Raw genomic sequence first — 16,697 nt, forward strand, 5'->3', positions numbered from 1 at the left:
CAAAAACCATTACGTTACCTCACGCTCATACCGGTTAAAATGGTGTAACTACCCGACTTTGTTCTATACCTATAAATAGATTTGTTGGAAATGTCAAACATTTTGCCTAACAACTTAAAAGGTCACAGGGTGTATTGTGTACTTGAACTTTGCTCTATCGACCAATGACCGTAACATTTTCCCAATTCAATGAGTGAACCTAACGATAATGCACGGAAAGTGCAATAACTAGTGACTAGCTAAATGCACCTTTCGTATGAGTAGGTACTTAATGTAACAATAAAACAAACAACACAAAGTCACAAACAAATAAAAAGTGAGGGTATAATTCATTAGTCATTTCAAACCTAATAATAATTATAATTAAATTGTTCCTAAATTGATGAAAATAAATTTGACTATTATGCTTAGAACAATTAGATATGGTTAATATATTTTATATAACATTTTATAAACAAACCATACATAATTTAAAATAAATAAGTTATAAAATGACATTGACAATTTTTCTACCTTCATTTCTAACTTATTTGTTGGTAAACAGTTCATCAAGAAAGGCTGTATAGTTGATGGTTCATACCATTTATTCATTATATTCGTGCTAAAGTGTTAGCTTTAGCATTTTCTATGTTCTGTTTTAGCTACTCTAAATAGGTGTCTCTGTCTACCAATTACCCACCCAATTCAACCCATATAATGCCGAGGAGACACTGGCGCTGGCGGCACTTGATACCTATAAAACTATAAATAGCACCTAATAGCTACTATAGGTACACGATATAAGATATACAATGCAAGAGCAGGCAAGAGTTTGTAACATCATGGCGGAACTTCAATTCAACGACAACTGTTATCGATCTTCTCGTGTCCATCCTGTAAAAGGATACGTATTCATAGGCATGGATAAAGATATTTTAATCCGATTCTTGCAATTTTAGTATTTATTTGTTTGTGTTATCATTGTGTTTAAATTTTCCTTTTAATTTTCGTAGTAGGTAATACCTTATTAGAATTACAATATACTTTATTTATTATGTAGATAGTTATTATATAGGTTAAAAATACGTAATATAAGACGTAAATACATAAAAGTGCAATATATATACAATATTTTACATTAAGTATACTTATATAAGGTTTTTGACATTAGCTAGTCTAGTACAATTTCTCATAAATAATTTTTCCAACTGGTTGTGTAAATTGAGGTTGATTTTGCCCAATGGAATATACAACTATGTATATATATGTTTGTAGAGTATACAACTCTACAAACATAGCTGAAAGAAAAATACAAATGAACATAAGTATAGATACTTCTGTTCATTTGTTCGTTATACTTATCAAGTAGTTAAAAATAATAAGTACCTACTAGGTAATATAAAATAATAATAATATTGCCCCTCTTTTTTGGTTGGTTAAAAATTTGCAGAGCTATGATACCCCAGTGGATATGACCTCTGCCTCCGATTCCGGAGGGTGTGGGTTCGAATCCGGTCCAGGGCATGCACCTCCAACTTTTCAGTTGTGTGCATTTTAAGAAATTAAATATCACGTGTCTCAATCGGTGAAGGAAAACATCGTGAGGAAACCTGCATACCAGAGAATTATCTTAACTCTCTGCGTGTGTGAAGTCTGCCAATCCGCATTGGGCCAGCGTGGTGGACTACTGGCCTAACCCCTCTCATTCTGAGAGGAGACTCGAGCTCAGCAGTGAGCCGAATATGGGTTGATGCCGTAAAAATTTGCTGTTTATTATGCTAGCGCTTAATTTTTTCTGTAAGAGCAGACAATGCATGGTTCCGTTTTACTAACATATATCAAAATAATGAACATTAACATTGAGAGCTGACTATGAATACGGCATTCAACGCGGGATATCGTACGGATATCACGAACGTTCCAATTTACGTTCATATCAAGTCACATACTTGCATTATAGAGATGAAAATCTACGTCGTGCCTCTAATTTTTTACCTATGTGAGGTATAATTAATGATTATTATTAAAGTCTGATGTTTTAAGAGTATATTGTTATGTGAATAGTGCACAATATGATAAACTTTCAAATGGATAAAAGATAAAAGGAATGTTGCTACTACTTGGCCTGGCCATTGTGCCTACAGGTTTGTGAAAATGTCAAAGTTCATACTTCATTTGTAAATGTAGAGGTAGTGTTCGATTAGTGAAAAAATAAATATGTTTGGTCAAGGTGTGTTAGGATAAAAAATATGGCATAGTGATTTGTGAAAATGTGTTTATTTTTATAAAAAACCACAAGGTAAATATGATTTTACAAGTATTATAGTAAAAACATAGAACGGCGATTCCTATTATTGCGTTGCTAATATTTAGACAAAAATTGATTTTTAAATTTTAAACTTATCCGTGTTTTTAAATAATTCTAATAGATGCACTTATATTTTCTTACACAATAGTTTACTTTGTAGAATTCAGCTAAGCTATAAATTAAATTATCAACGAAAAATTAATGTTTACGGGGAAGTAAAGGTAGAATGATGCACTATAATATATTAATGTTTGTTGAAAAACATAGCATTTATTATTTTAATTAGTTTATGTAACATAGAGCAAAATCTCAAAACTAATTAATTAAAAGCAAATGAAAATACACTCTGTATTTATGTAATTAGTGTTATTAAAATTTATAGCGCTTTATTTCAACAACTAAAAGTCAAATTAATGCTTCATTTTGATTGTAATACATATTATATGATTTGAATAACATTTTACACTTATTAATCTGTTTACTTCAAGGTTGTCAATTAGATAAACTTAATTGAACTTCATTTTAAATAATAAATATTATCAAATTGAAAAATAAAATTACTTGTTTATGATAAGTTACAAGTTCCTAGCACATACAATATTTACTTATTAATGTCAGTAAAGTGTGCTATGATTGCCTAAAGATGCACCACATTGTAAGTTATATTTATCTCTATCTATTTATTATTATATGCTATATATTTATCATTATCTGTATCTATTAATGTCTATTATTCTATATGGGGTTTGAGTTAAGAAACCATAGATAATCAAATGAAATAGTTAAAAATAGCAATTGTTTTCTGGCTACTGATTAAATTACTTAATATGTTATGCCAAAAATTAGTCTGGTAGTTCAACATAGACTTCTAGATTCCACCATACTGCACATCTATCCTTTATTCTACATAATCCTATTGGTGGACCCTCCTAAGTTTTGTGTGGCTGTCCTCTTTGTTCCAACTCTGGAGTACCAAAATATGAGACAGAGACAAATATCTTAGCATTCCATGGATTCACCGTGCAGATGCGGGGTCCGTTGCATGGTAGAGAGAAAAACACCGAACAAAATCCAGAACTTGACATGACAAGACTATTGGATGTAGGGTTAAGGAATTCCTTGACGATCGATCAACACTCCCCTTCTCTGCTCGTGTTGTTCTCCCTGCCTAGCCAAATTTGGTAAGATCCTATAAGAGCAGCTTTGGATACTCATTCAATATAGAACTAGCTACATTTCTAGAGAGGCCAAGGTTTTTAAGCAAGTTTTAGAGAGATTTTGCTGGTAATCCTCTCACACCTACTTCTGTGGCATACAGACTAACTACATAGCCATTTTTAGTTAGTTCATTTGTTAGGTCGTAATATTTATTGACTTTTATACTGTGGTCCTTAGGAATGTTAGTCACCCACGGCACAGTAAGCTCTACAAGTACTATTCTTTATATAGTATATTAGTTTTTTTGGACACAAGGAAAATGTCTGGTTTAGATCTCAAAATAGCGACATCCGCTGGGATTTTATAATGTTTCTCATGGCTGTTAAGAAACAAAATGTCTCTGCCACACTATGCTCCTTGCGCTGCTCTAATGTTGTACTCTCTGTCCACACTCTGCTCTACACATACTCGATTGTTGTTTGTCTTTTCTATGCTCATATTGCCAGTCCTATGACTTGTCCCTCAAAACAATAGGGAGAGATGGCCACAACAAGACATAAACATGACATGCATGAAGAGTAATGTTGCCACATTATGTCTCTAAATCCTCTACTCTCTACTTCCTGGCCTGCCACATACTACGAATATTTATACTGTTTAAATTTTAAAAATAGGCGAGTATTGGGCTTATATTTTCTGAAGGGCAATACAAATAAACTAAAGGGATTGAAGAGACTTAGAAAGAGAGAAAATAGAAATTGTCCGTGGATCATCACACCTTGGAATTATAATCAACCATTTTTATATCAATAACTTTTAAAAATACACACAAAGCTCCATTCAATCCAATGTAGGTAATTGTTTATTTCTAAAATAAGTTTCAAATATTTATATTATACCTCTTATATTTGATATTGTTACAGATTAATTTGATCTAATTACAAGTACTATCATCAAGCAAAATGCTAATCAAAGAATATAGAATTCCTCTGCCTCTTACTGTAGAGGAGTACCGCATTGCTCAGCTGTATATGATAGCAAAGAAAAGCAAAGAAGAAAGCACAGGTGAAGGCAGTGGAGTGGAAATAATAGTTAATGAACCATACGAAGATGGACCTGGAGGAAAAGGTCAGTATACTCAGAAAATATATCATGTTGGTAGTCATTTGCCAGGTTGGTTCAAAAGTTTACTTCCTAAATCAGCTTTGACAGTATCCGAAGAAGCTTGGAATGCCTATCCTTACACTAAAACCAGATACACATGCCCATTTGTTGAAAAGTTTTCCTTGGAAATTGAAACTTATTATTTTCCTGATAATGGTCATCAAGAGAATGTATTCAAATTAAAAGGAAGTGATTTAAAAAATAGAATAGTTGATGTTATAGATGTTGTTAAGGATCAGCTGTATGGCACAGACTATATCAAAGAAGAAGATCCAAAACTTTATGTTTCTCAAAAATGTAACAGAGGGCCATTGTCAGACACTTGGCTCGAGGAGTATTGGAAAGAAGTGCAAGGAAAACCACAACCCTTAGCCAATGGCATGTCACTTATGTGTGCTTATAAATTGTGTAGAGTTGAATTTCGCTACTGGGGAATGCAAACTAAACTAGAGAAATTTATCCATGATGTAGCATTAAGAAAAACAATGCTACGTGCACATAGACAAGCTTGGGCTTGGCAAGATGAATGGCATGGTCTTACAATGGATGATATTCGAGAAATTGAGAGGCAGACTCAATTAGCATTGCAAAAGAAAATGCAGGCAGGTGAAACTGGTGAAGACAATGATTTATCTGAAGACAATTCGAAATCCTTAGCTGCTACTATGAGTAGTCTTGAGAAAAATGAAGATTCTGCAAGCCCACTAACAAACAAAAAAAGTAATATTGAAACTAGAGTACAAAAACAGTTAAGTCCAGAAAATTCCCCTCCTTCAGAACCCAAATCTTCTAAATCAAATCTCAGATCTTCATCATCAGGTTCCCTAAAAAATTTACAGACTCAAGTAGCGAACTGGAGAATGGAAACTCTAGTACGAGAATCAGAAACTGAAACTGGCTCAGAAGATGAATTTTATGACTGTGAGTCATCGTTTAACAAATGGTCATCTATGTGTTCCTTAGATGAAAACGACATTGATATATCTCCAACTCAAGGAGATAGCAATCAAGATGACAGTATTTTTAATCCATCGTTTTTGAAACGAGTTACATCTGAAAGAGGATCTCGTCGAATTCTAACATTGCACAGTCACCAGAGCATAGATGGTTGTCCTGAAACTCCTGTTCATAGTTCTTGCCCAACTACTGTTTTAATACTTGTATTTCATGCAGGCAGTGTTCTGGATGCAAATGTTGATATGACTGCTAAAAAATCGGATGTGACAACTTTTAAAGGAGCTTTTGAATCTGTTATGCGACAACACTATCCAACATTAGTTGGTCGAATCACTATAAAACTAGTATCATGTCCATCAATATGCACTGAAGCACTTGGAGTCTTGTCTACTTTGAGCCCATACAGTTTTGATTGTTCACCTTCGACTATAGAAACTCCGTCACTCACAAATGACCTTATTCCTATTGGTGCTATTCCTTTAATTGCAACATCATCTCCAGAATATTGTGAATATGTGAGTAAAACTATTATCTCAGCAAATCTTGTTTACAATGAATTCATAAAATCAGATGATGGAAAAGGTTTCAATGGTCAAGTATGTATTGTAGGTGATAGCATGGGTTCTGTTCTAGCCTTTGACGCTTTGTGCCGTACACTACAGTACCAGTCACGACATGATAGTGAAAATAGTATACTTGACACTGAAATAACAATTCCAAGTGAACCAACTGAAAATTATTTAAATAAATCCCACTTACAAGCTCCAACACCTAGAAGACGATCGTCTACCGCGAGTGATAATCAGACAAAGTTAGAATTTGAAGTCAGTGATTTCTTTACTTTTGGTAGTCCATTGTCACTTATTCTGGCTTCAAGAAAAATATCTGATGACAAATTCAAAGACCTAATGAAACCGCCAATTCAACAAATGTTTAATTTATTTCATCCTACGGACCCTGTCGCTTCTAGATTGGAACCTTTATTGTCAGCAAGATTTACGAACCTGCCACCAATAAATGTTGCTAGATATGCTAAATACCCGCTGGGAAATGGCCAGCCGTACCATTTAATCGAGTTAATACAAAGTCACCCAACTTTATTTGGAGATCATTTGCAAATGCCACCTACTCCAGTTTTAAGAAGACTTTCCGAAGCATCTGTCCAAAGCACTGTAAGTGGCATGGTTGATAATATACCGTTGATTACCATGAATGCCCTTCAGCAAAAATGGTGGGGTCCAAAACGATTAGATTATGCCCTTTATTGCCCAGAAGGCTTAGCCAATTTTCCTACGAATGCTTTACCACACCTGTTCCATGCCAGTTACTGGGAGAGTTCTGACGTTATAGCGTTTATATTGAGACAAGTAGGTCATTTTGATTTGGCGCTATACAATCAAAATGAAGATAAAGACAGCGGGTTGTTTAAACCTGGCCAAGACAAGGAAAAATGGATGAGAAAGAGAACCTCTGTAAAGTTAAAGAATGTTGCTGCTAATCACAGAGCTAATGACGTAATCGTAAAAGAAGGCTGTCCGCAAACATTTACAGCCAGATTTATGTACGGACCGCTAGATATGATCACTTTGACGGGTGAAAAAGTTGACATTCATATGATAAAAGATCCACCAGCCGGGGAATGGACTTTACTATCCACGGAAGTGACTGACAAGACCGGACGAATTATCTATACAATACCAGAAAAACATAGTGTAGGCTGTGGAGTCTATCCAGTCAGAGCAGTAGTTAGAGGTGACCACACCAGTTGTAACTTTCATCTTGCTGTTGTGCCGCCGCAGACTGAATGTGTTGTGTTTAGTATTGACGGCTCCTTCACCGCCAGTGTATCGGTAACTGGTCGGGATCCGAAAGTAAGAGCTGGGGCAGTAGACGTGGTACGTTTTTGGCAAGATCTAGGTTATCTAATCCTGTACATAACGGGCAGACCCGATATGCAACAGAGGAAGGTTGTGTCTTGGTTGGCGGAACATAATTTTCCTCATGGTTTAGTGTTCTTTTCCGATGGCTTTTCAACAGATCCTTTAGGTCACAAAGCTGCTCATTTGAATAACTTGATAACAGAGCACGGGGTGATTCTACACGCTGCGTACGGTTCGGGGAAAGATATAAGCGTGTACAATAATTGTGGATTATCACCGAAGCAAATATATGCTATTGGGAAAATAAGTAAAAAGTACAGTAACATGGCCACGACTCTGAATGATGGATACGCGTCACATTTGGCTGATCTAAAACTACCAGGCGCGGTTAGACCTGCTCGAGGTAACGCCCGCCTCCTCGTGCCGCGTCGGCTTCTAGCACCAGTTAGCAGTTCTTCAGTATCACGTAGTCGACGTTAAATACGTACCTTTTGGTGTACTCTAAGTTTTACAAGTCACGTATTACGAATACTATTACAGTAAGTGTTCATTTACACGAAGAGCAGCTGTTACCGAGGACTGCAGGCGACTCTCGGCGGCGGTTGACGACTGCCGTTAGCTGCCGCCGAGACGTCGCTGACTGCAGTCGGCGACCGCCGTCGACTGCCGCCGAGATGTCGACTGCGGTCGTTGGTAGAGTTGTCGCTCGTGTAAATGAACTCTAATACTTGAGTATTTATTTTAAATCTGTTACTATGAAAATATTTATTATCGAGATATAAAAATATATACTTTTCCATTCGGTGAAGTCTAATATATATAAACAGAATTATATTTTTTCATTGCAAATATTTCGTGTATTTTAAAACTATAAAAAGAAAATGTAAATGTTGTTTAAATCGTAAAAAATTGTATTAAGTCTATCGTCACTGTGTACCTTACTAATTTATTATGAATGTACTATTGTCTATAATCAAGTTACAACTAGACACGGTTACTAATAAGCTAATCGTTTATATGTGGTAGGCGTATACTGTTAATCCATTTGTAAGGCTGGGAATCTCTTTCGATTTAAGTAAAAATCTAGTCTCTTTACGTAACGTATACAACAATTTAATTAGGTCAGGGCTTACTAATACATGTACCTATTTAATCCTCTCACCTTTCCGATTTCTTTTGATTAAAAGTTTAAAATCATTGATTATTATTGCAGAAGGTACATGTTGTGTACTCTGTATTACAAAAAATGTAGAATTTTTAGCAAAGTTTTTACAATAGCTGTAAAAATGTATTAGTATGTTTGACCTAATAATGTTATCTCTACTTATAAAAAAATTGTTATAAACTATATTCAAATTATTACTCTTCGCTTCTGATCTGAAGATCTTTCGCCATTTATACTGTTCTCAGTATTTTTTATGTATAGTTTTGTAGTACATTGTTTCTAAAGTATTGACCTTTGTTTCTGACTATAAAGTTGTGTTGTTTACGATGTTGTTAATGATAATATATTTAGGTTGTCACAATTGATATTAAATTTTATTATTTTTTTACTTTTACTAAGCAGAAAACTTATAGTACGATAACGTATTCCAATTGAAACTTTATAGAATTAAGAAATTTAAACGCTTTTATCTGACTGTGGTAAATCAGCAAATCTAAATTTTTAAATAAATATGATTAGATGTTATAACAAGACCCGCCAAAAAAATCACAAACATTCTAAAAACATGTTGACTCTACAATGTTAATTTGTAAACTTTTACAAAATAAATGAATTTTGTATTCATTGTTCAGACGTAACTTCGCAACGCAACAACTGCCTCGAAGTAATTTTTCATAGATTAGTATTATATGTATGTAATTTTACGACACAAAAATTTGTGTCCATTTTACATACTAACATACTTAACTATAATAATATGTAAAATGGGCAGTCAATAAGGTAGAGTTTATGCTCGTAACTGTATTTTTGCACGAGCTACTAAGTCAAAAGGAATTTTAGCATTCCACGTAAAAGTATGTAATATGATGTTCATCTATCAATTACTTTATTGTTTTATAAACAGTTACACTTCAATATTTGCAGTTCAAAAAAAAATATTTTGTGATATATAATACATGTGTTAATTCCCATATGTAGGTCGAACAATTATTTGAAGCATTAGGTATATTGTATGGAGCATTTGATTGCCATATAAAAAAGTACAAATAAATAGATTTTGTTTATCAGCCACAGTCAGAATATATTTAAGGACTATGATTAAGCACATAGGCTTCTGAATAAATATGGAGTCACAAGATATTAATTGTTCTCTTATATATAATATCCACCAATCACAAAAAATACTTTTTATAATATATACTATAACTAGATATTTATATAAGTTAGTAAAATATAAAAACCAGCATAATTATTGAATTGAGCAATATATACCAGTGAGATGTTATTAACTCTAGAGATATCGGCGATTTAATCTAACCACTAATTCTTGTAGTTTTTAATTTTAAAGCACACCAACCAAACATTATCTATACATTTGGTTAATGTATATTATTTGAACCTTAAAGAAGAGGTAGTGATAAAAAGTTTAAGTATATAATATGATTGACCTATAATATCAGAGAGAACGAACGAACAGAACCTCTTCAGGTTAAGGTCTCATTGATATTTGTTTTTACAAATTGCATGGATGTCGTGAATGTCAATTCTTTAGCATATCTTTATAGAATGAGTCAGTTATAGCTAGTTTTGTGATTTTATAAATGCTACATACTAAAGCCGGATTTATATTTGTCTGACGTGTCGTGTCGTGACGACTTCTGATGTGCCGCATATAAAATGTATGATACCGATTCTGTTCTGATGCGTCACAACACGACACGTCAGACAAATATAAATCCGGCTTTAGTTTGTTTTGGTCTAATCACATATACCTACCTAAATATGGTATGCAAGAATACCATAATAGAGTTCAAAGGGCCAGACTCTCAATCGTCTAACTAAAATAGTTGAAAAACACAGTTAAAGGTCTGGCAACAGAGCACATGTTTCCTAATATTAACTCGAAAAAAAAGTACGATTTATACTTCGGTTTTTGAATTCTGTTACCTTCCAAACATCATAAGTGCCTACCGTACTTTGGCACTCATATTATGCATACATAAATCTTTAATAAAATCATGAACTTCTAACAAAACCACAGACAGACTAATAAAGTCATTACAGATGTTTCTGCTATGGGTATGTTGATTATGATGTTGATTATTTAATTCACGCTCAGCTAAAGATTTATAAAGAAATAACTATTGCATTGTTTAAGTGCTTGTACGAAAACGCCACTATGTCAGTCCGTATTCAGGATCAGACTACGAGGCCAATCCAGTTGCAGCGAGGAGTGCGTCAGGGAGATGTGATCTCTCCGAAGCTATTTACCGCCGCATTGGAAGACGTCTTTAAGCTTCTGGACTGGGGCGGACTTGGCATCAACATCAATGGCGAGTACATCACTCAACTGCGTTTCGCGGATGATGTAGTCATCATGGCACAGACTCTGGATGACCTTAGTACCATGCTCAATGACCTCAGCAGCGTTTCTCAACAGGTGGGCCTGAAAATGAACATGGGCAAAACAAAAATAATGTGTAATTCTCATGTATCGCTCCACCCAGTTATAGTTGAGAACGCTGCACTCGAAATTGTAGACGAATACATATACCTAGGACATATGATCCAGTTAGGTAGGTCCAATTTCGAGAAAGAGGTGAACCGTCGAATCCAACTCGGCTGGGCTGCATTCGGGAAACTTCGCGACATCTTTTCGTCCGAAATTCCTCAGTGCCTGAAGACGAAAGTCTTCGAACAGTGCGTGTTGCCAGTGATGACCTATGGTTCCGAGACTTGGTCGCTAACTATGGGCCTCATAAGAAGGCTCAGAGTCACACAGCGGGCGATGGAACGAGCTATGTTAGGAGTATCTCTGCGTGATCGAATCAGAAATGAGGAGATCCGCAGAAGAACCAAAGTCACCGACATAGCTCAACGAGTTGCGAAGCTGAAGTGGCAATGGGCGGGGCACATAGTGCGAAGAGCCGATGGACGTTGGGGTCCCAAAGTGCTGGAATGGCGAACCCGCACTAGTAAGCGCAGTGTTGGCCGACCCCCCACCAGGTGGACTGACGACATCAAGCGAGTCGCAGGGATTCGCTGGATGCAGTTGGCTCAGTATCGTGATGTTTGGAAGTCCCTACAAAAGGCCTATGTCCTGCAGTGGACGTCCATCGGCTGATATGATGATGATGATGATGATGAACTATTGCATATTAAAATAAAATATAAGCGTGTTAAGTTTTTTGGGGTAAACATGTTCTTTAACTTGCTCTGAGATGTGAGAATTTCAATGGTGTTAGTTTTATCACGTATATATTTATTACTACCTATATTTATTAACGATTGAAAAAAAATGTAAATAGGTAAGAAAATTAAAATTATATTATAAATATCTACACACAAAGGGAAATAAAAAATACCAAGTCAAATGCAATACCCAAGTATAGCTGAACTGTTTATTTTCCTCTAAACACAAAACAATAGATTATTTTAAAAGCGTTTTGTTTAACGATATCCCGTAGACATGCAAAGGAGATATTTTATAATAATGTATGCTGTTTTTTGTGTAAAATTCATTGAATAGAATTAGCGTCATAAAACCTTTATTGATTACATAACTAAATTACGTACTTCCGTAATACTTTATATTTTTTAAGTATAAGTATAATCAATAATATAAATATTTACAATAGTTAATATAGCAAGCATTCCTTCCTCTACCCGACGTGGTATTTTTTCCGTAAACATATTTTACCCAATTAGTTTTGATAAAAGGTTTTTTGGCCATTTGCGCTCGCTAAAATGTTTCCTATTTTTTACTATCCTAGCCATCGATATAGAATACTTGTTCTATATCTATATCTAGCATTAGTTAATAATAGTTGCCTTGTTTTCTTTGTATATGAATTCACTGAAATAATTTATGATGTAAATAGTTTACGTTAACGTATGTACCATGTCAGATACGGCACAAGGCGCCGACAACGGTTCATATTTAGGGATATCTAAAAATAGTTTGGGAAAATTCCTGGATTAACAATTTAGATCAACATAGAACAACTTATAAACCATGAATATATTATATCGTCTGTATTCTATTTTTTTTAAATAACTTATTATGTATATCTAGTTTTTTTTTTACTAGCCCCTCAAGCTAGTGTGTCTATGAATGGACGAGAGATGACATTTTCAGTACGTCATATCTTTCGCTTCATAAACACTACTTAAGCGTAGTGTGAATGTGCTGAGGTGGCAAGTAAAAATATTTTCCACCTAATCTAAGACGCATACTGTCAACAATTTGTAATAGTTATCAAATTTATCCAATAATAATTTTTCATAATAATAAAAAAACAATAATATTTATTATTAAGACAGTTAAATAAACTCCCAAACTCACTCTTATTAAACACTATTATTTTTTTTTTATCAAAAATAGATTTTTTTTAGCTGCACCCTCTTAAATTTTCACCCTTCCACAACTTGCAACGGTTTTGAAGCACTATCTCATTTTAATCTCTTCATATATGTATCGGTGTGGTAGGAAATTTATATTTTTTAATTTCGTAGATTGCACACCAGTCACAAATGCATCTCTTGGTAATGACGTCATTCGCATTGTAATCTTTATATTATAAGCTTTCCCAGTGTATATATGTATATTTACCCTCGAACAAAGTTCGTGTACCTGTGAGATCTGTCAGATACACCGCCTGTAATATAGAAAAGATAACGCAAGATAGACGTGTTAATATATCCCAACTCAATATTGTCAACGCGTCGAGTAGATACCTATACTTTATGAGGCTTCACGGCAAGGCCAATCGTTATATTGTAATGTCGGCCACCCAGAAAGTTTTGCGTAACAAAGTTGACAAATCACTTGATATGAATTCTTGAGATTAACTTATTTGACTTGTAATGTTCAAATTACTAAAGTAAATAAGTACTGCTAGGCTGTTAAAGGGGATTAGTATAAAAATGTTTAGTTTAAACTCATTTTGGCCTGAACTCTTTTTATACTAACCCCTTCAATTATCTGTAGATAATCCGTTTTTACTATTTACCAAAAAGTTACTTTGAGTTAGCTGTATGTAGGTAGTATAAGATGTACCTGACTGCATAAGAATTGCAAATTAACTGCAAACAGTTTTACGTATTAAAAAAATCGACTGTTGACATGTATGAGCACATTAGATATATGCCTACCTATTACGAAATTGCAAAAGGTTGCTCTTCAATAGACACTGAGTTAGTTACTTAAATACTACTTAAGATTGAAATACGAACAGGAAAATTAAGTTAAAAAATGGCTTTGAATGACGTCACATTTATAGTCTTGTCCTTTTATGTGCCTAAGTGTTAGACGGGGCTGGACGTTAATAATAATAATTTTTTATTTATCACACAAGGTTTACAATTTTTCTTGAGTTCAAGAACTGGCTATCCTAGCTAGATTTTAAGGATTTGTGTTAAGTATAACCAGCCCTCTCCCCCGGATTAATTACAAAGATAACAAAAAGTGTGAGTGAATTTTAAACAAAGTTTAGTCACTTAACAATATATAAAACGTGTTTGTGTGTGTGTATGATTAAGATATTTGTATTAAACCTAATACAAATATAATCATGGAATATTTGGATCTCTGTATTTAGATAATTCCAAAAACATCAGAATCTATTTTCAGCCTATAAATAATATATATCAGCCTATCACTTATGGTACATATAAAAAATGACAGGACATAGAATGTGTTGTCATTCGGGACAGTTTTTTCGGCTTCTCTTTTCTGTTATAATTGCAATCTACGATATAATATCAAGCTTTTCGTTTATATGTAGCAACCCCCATCTGTTTCGCTATGCATCTTTCAATAAGTAGCTTATAAACAATCACTATGTTTTAATACCATCTGCAAGAGTAATATTTGCATCAAAACTGCAATTTGCAGTTTCATTGCAATTCAAATGTCGTCAGTCTGTCATAAACTTTACTAAGTAAATATTGCTACGTTTATGATCTGTATACACTAAAAGTAGATAAATCAATTAAACTGTCTGTGGTAGAAACTAAAACTGTTGTTGATTTTAGATATATGTTGTGTTAGGGTTCATTTACACGAGCGGCAACTCTACCGACGACCACAGTCAACTTCAGTCGGCGACAGTCGACTGCAGTCAGTGACGTCTCGGCGACAGTCGACGGCGGTCGCCGACTGCAGTCAGCGACGTCTCGGCGACAGTCGACGGCGGTCGCCGACTGCAGTCAGCGACGTCTCGGCGACAGTCGACGGCGGTCGCCGACTGCAGTCAGCGACGTCTCGGCGGCAGCCAACGGCAGTCGACTGCAGTCGTCGGTAGCAGCTGCCGCTCGTGAAAATGAACACTTAGACCATTAGACTGTGTCGCAACTGAATTCTAAAGGTATTAGATAACAGTGCTGTGTATTTAATTTTTAGATGAATTTGTATTGTTATATCATCCTATGGAAATATTATAATCTCATTTTATGATCCTTTTACTAAATAAAATTATTTTTGTGACATGTTCCTATTAACAGTTAACGGACAGTAGTAGTTAACATTTACCAGCAACTACCTTATTACAGTTTTTTTTAAGTTTGCAAACGTCCCAGGATTTCATATTCCTCTATCGGTTTTTAATTGGCTCAATTATTTGTATCTAACCATTCGCTGCCCGCGAGTATTTTATCGAAAAGGCCGTCTGCGTTGAAGAAGCCGACAGTCAGGGAATGCGGTTTTAATCTACCGTTGTGAGCCATTTAAAAAATCTTTATATTCCTCTATCGCGCGGAACATGATACTGTGCTCGCCTATTGCCCTTAGTTTACGTTATATTTTTTTACATGTCACGTAACGGATACGATGGGCGACCGGTCGTCCATTTAGGAGTCAAGTGACTAAATTGCTTGTTGCGATTTTCAGTGCTAAATCAGTAATCAGATTTAAGTGCTAACCTCGGTCCGTACAACACCCATTGCGTTTGTGCACTACTTACCTTTAACCTATACTATCTGAAATTTGAATATTCGAAAGGGATAAAAAAAGTTACTTTAATGTAACTAGTTCTCATCTACCTTTTTACGTACTTGGTGCACAAACGTGGATGAGTTTAAAAAATATGTTACCATCAATATTATTTGATTTTTATTATTACTATTATAAACAAACCGCATATCTGAGTCATCGCCTGCGCAGTACAGGGTTGCGGAATACTCTAAAGAATAATTCAGTGAAATGAATGCCCCTGGCGCCTTCTCTTTTTCCGTTCCCTTTTTGTAGTATTTTTTTTTAATTTCGAAATAGTCCATATTTTCTTTCATCATCAAGGGTGTCTAGGGGAGCGGCCATGTTGAAAATCTTTTATTTTGCTTTAGTGGCCTATGTACCTATAATACTTCACAATATTACAATTCGGGAAAAATGTACAGCAATTTTTTTGAAGTAAGACAATTTTGATTCCATAACTTTTTGTCTTAGAACTCAACATGGCGGCTGATACTAGGATTCCGTAAACTTGGATTTAAAACCTCCTTGGCACACTAATAATGATAAAACAAAAACGTATTTTTTGTCCTATAATTTTCAGATGTTTAATTTAATTTTTGAATGGGCCAAGACTAATTTTTATATTAGGGTATATGATTTAAAAGTGCTTCTAAACTATTAGGCTTAGTTTACTAGCACTTTTGGACAACCCCGGCAACCCAGCGCGCGAAATCTCAGGTATGTTGTTTCTCTATATTAAACCTATTCGTAAGTTATTTTAATGTGATTCTTATTTTATTTAATAATTCCATGACATTTTATTTCTCTGGGTAAAATTTATAATTCAAATAAGTTGAAAAAAATCAATAATTATTATTAATTAATTACAATTTTTGTAAATCATGCATCTACCCTCGTTTTGTAAGAGTTGATTCACGTGTACCTAGGTATATTTGTAAATGTGGTAATATATTGTATTTATAAACATAATTTGGTTCATCTAAAAAGTGATATGCTTCTATTCCTTTGTATTAAATGTATTAAATTATTGATGTAATCATTTGTGTGGATAAAATATAAATTATTGTTGTTGCTCTGTGTTTTTTTATGAGAACTGTCATTCCTATTAGATAA

At 34.5% G+C, this 16,697-nt stretch overlaps 1 protein-coding gene across 1 annotated transcript; it reads left to right on the forward strand.

Moving 5' to 3' along the window:
- The first annotated feature begins 2,121 nt into the window (after window positions 1-2,121).
- LOC112044659 (protein retinal degeneration B) lies at window positions 2,122-16,657 on the forward strand. Its single transcript, XM_024080572.2, has 2 exons — window positions 2,122-2,278; window positions 4,369-16,657. Exon 2 carries the CDS (start codon window positions 4,408-4,410, stop codon window positions 7,924-7,926), a length of 3,519 nt encoding a protein of 1,172 aa, XP_023936340.1. The 5' UTR covers window positions 2,122-2,278; window positions 4,369-4,407; the 3' UTR covers window positions 7,927-16,657.
- Window positions 16,658-16,697: the final 40 nt, after the last annotated feature.

The sequence above is a fragment of the Bicyclus anynana genome, chromosome 9, assembly GCF_947172395.1.
Source record: "Bicyclus anynana chromosome 9, ilBicAnyn1.1, whole genome shotgun sequence".
NCBI lineage: Eukaryota > Metazoa > Arthropoda > Insecta > Lepidoptera > Nymphalidae > Bicyclus > Bicyclus anynana.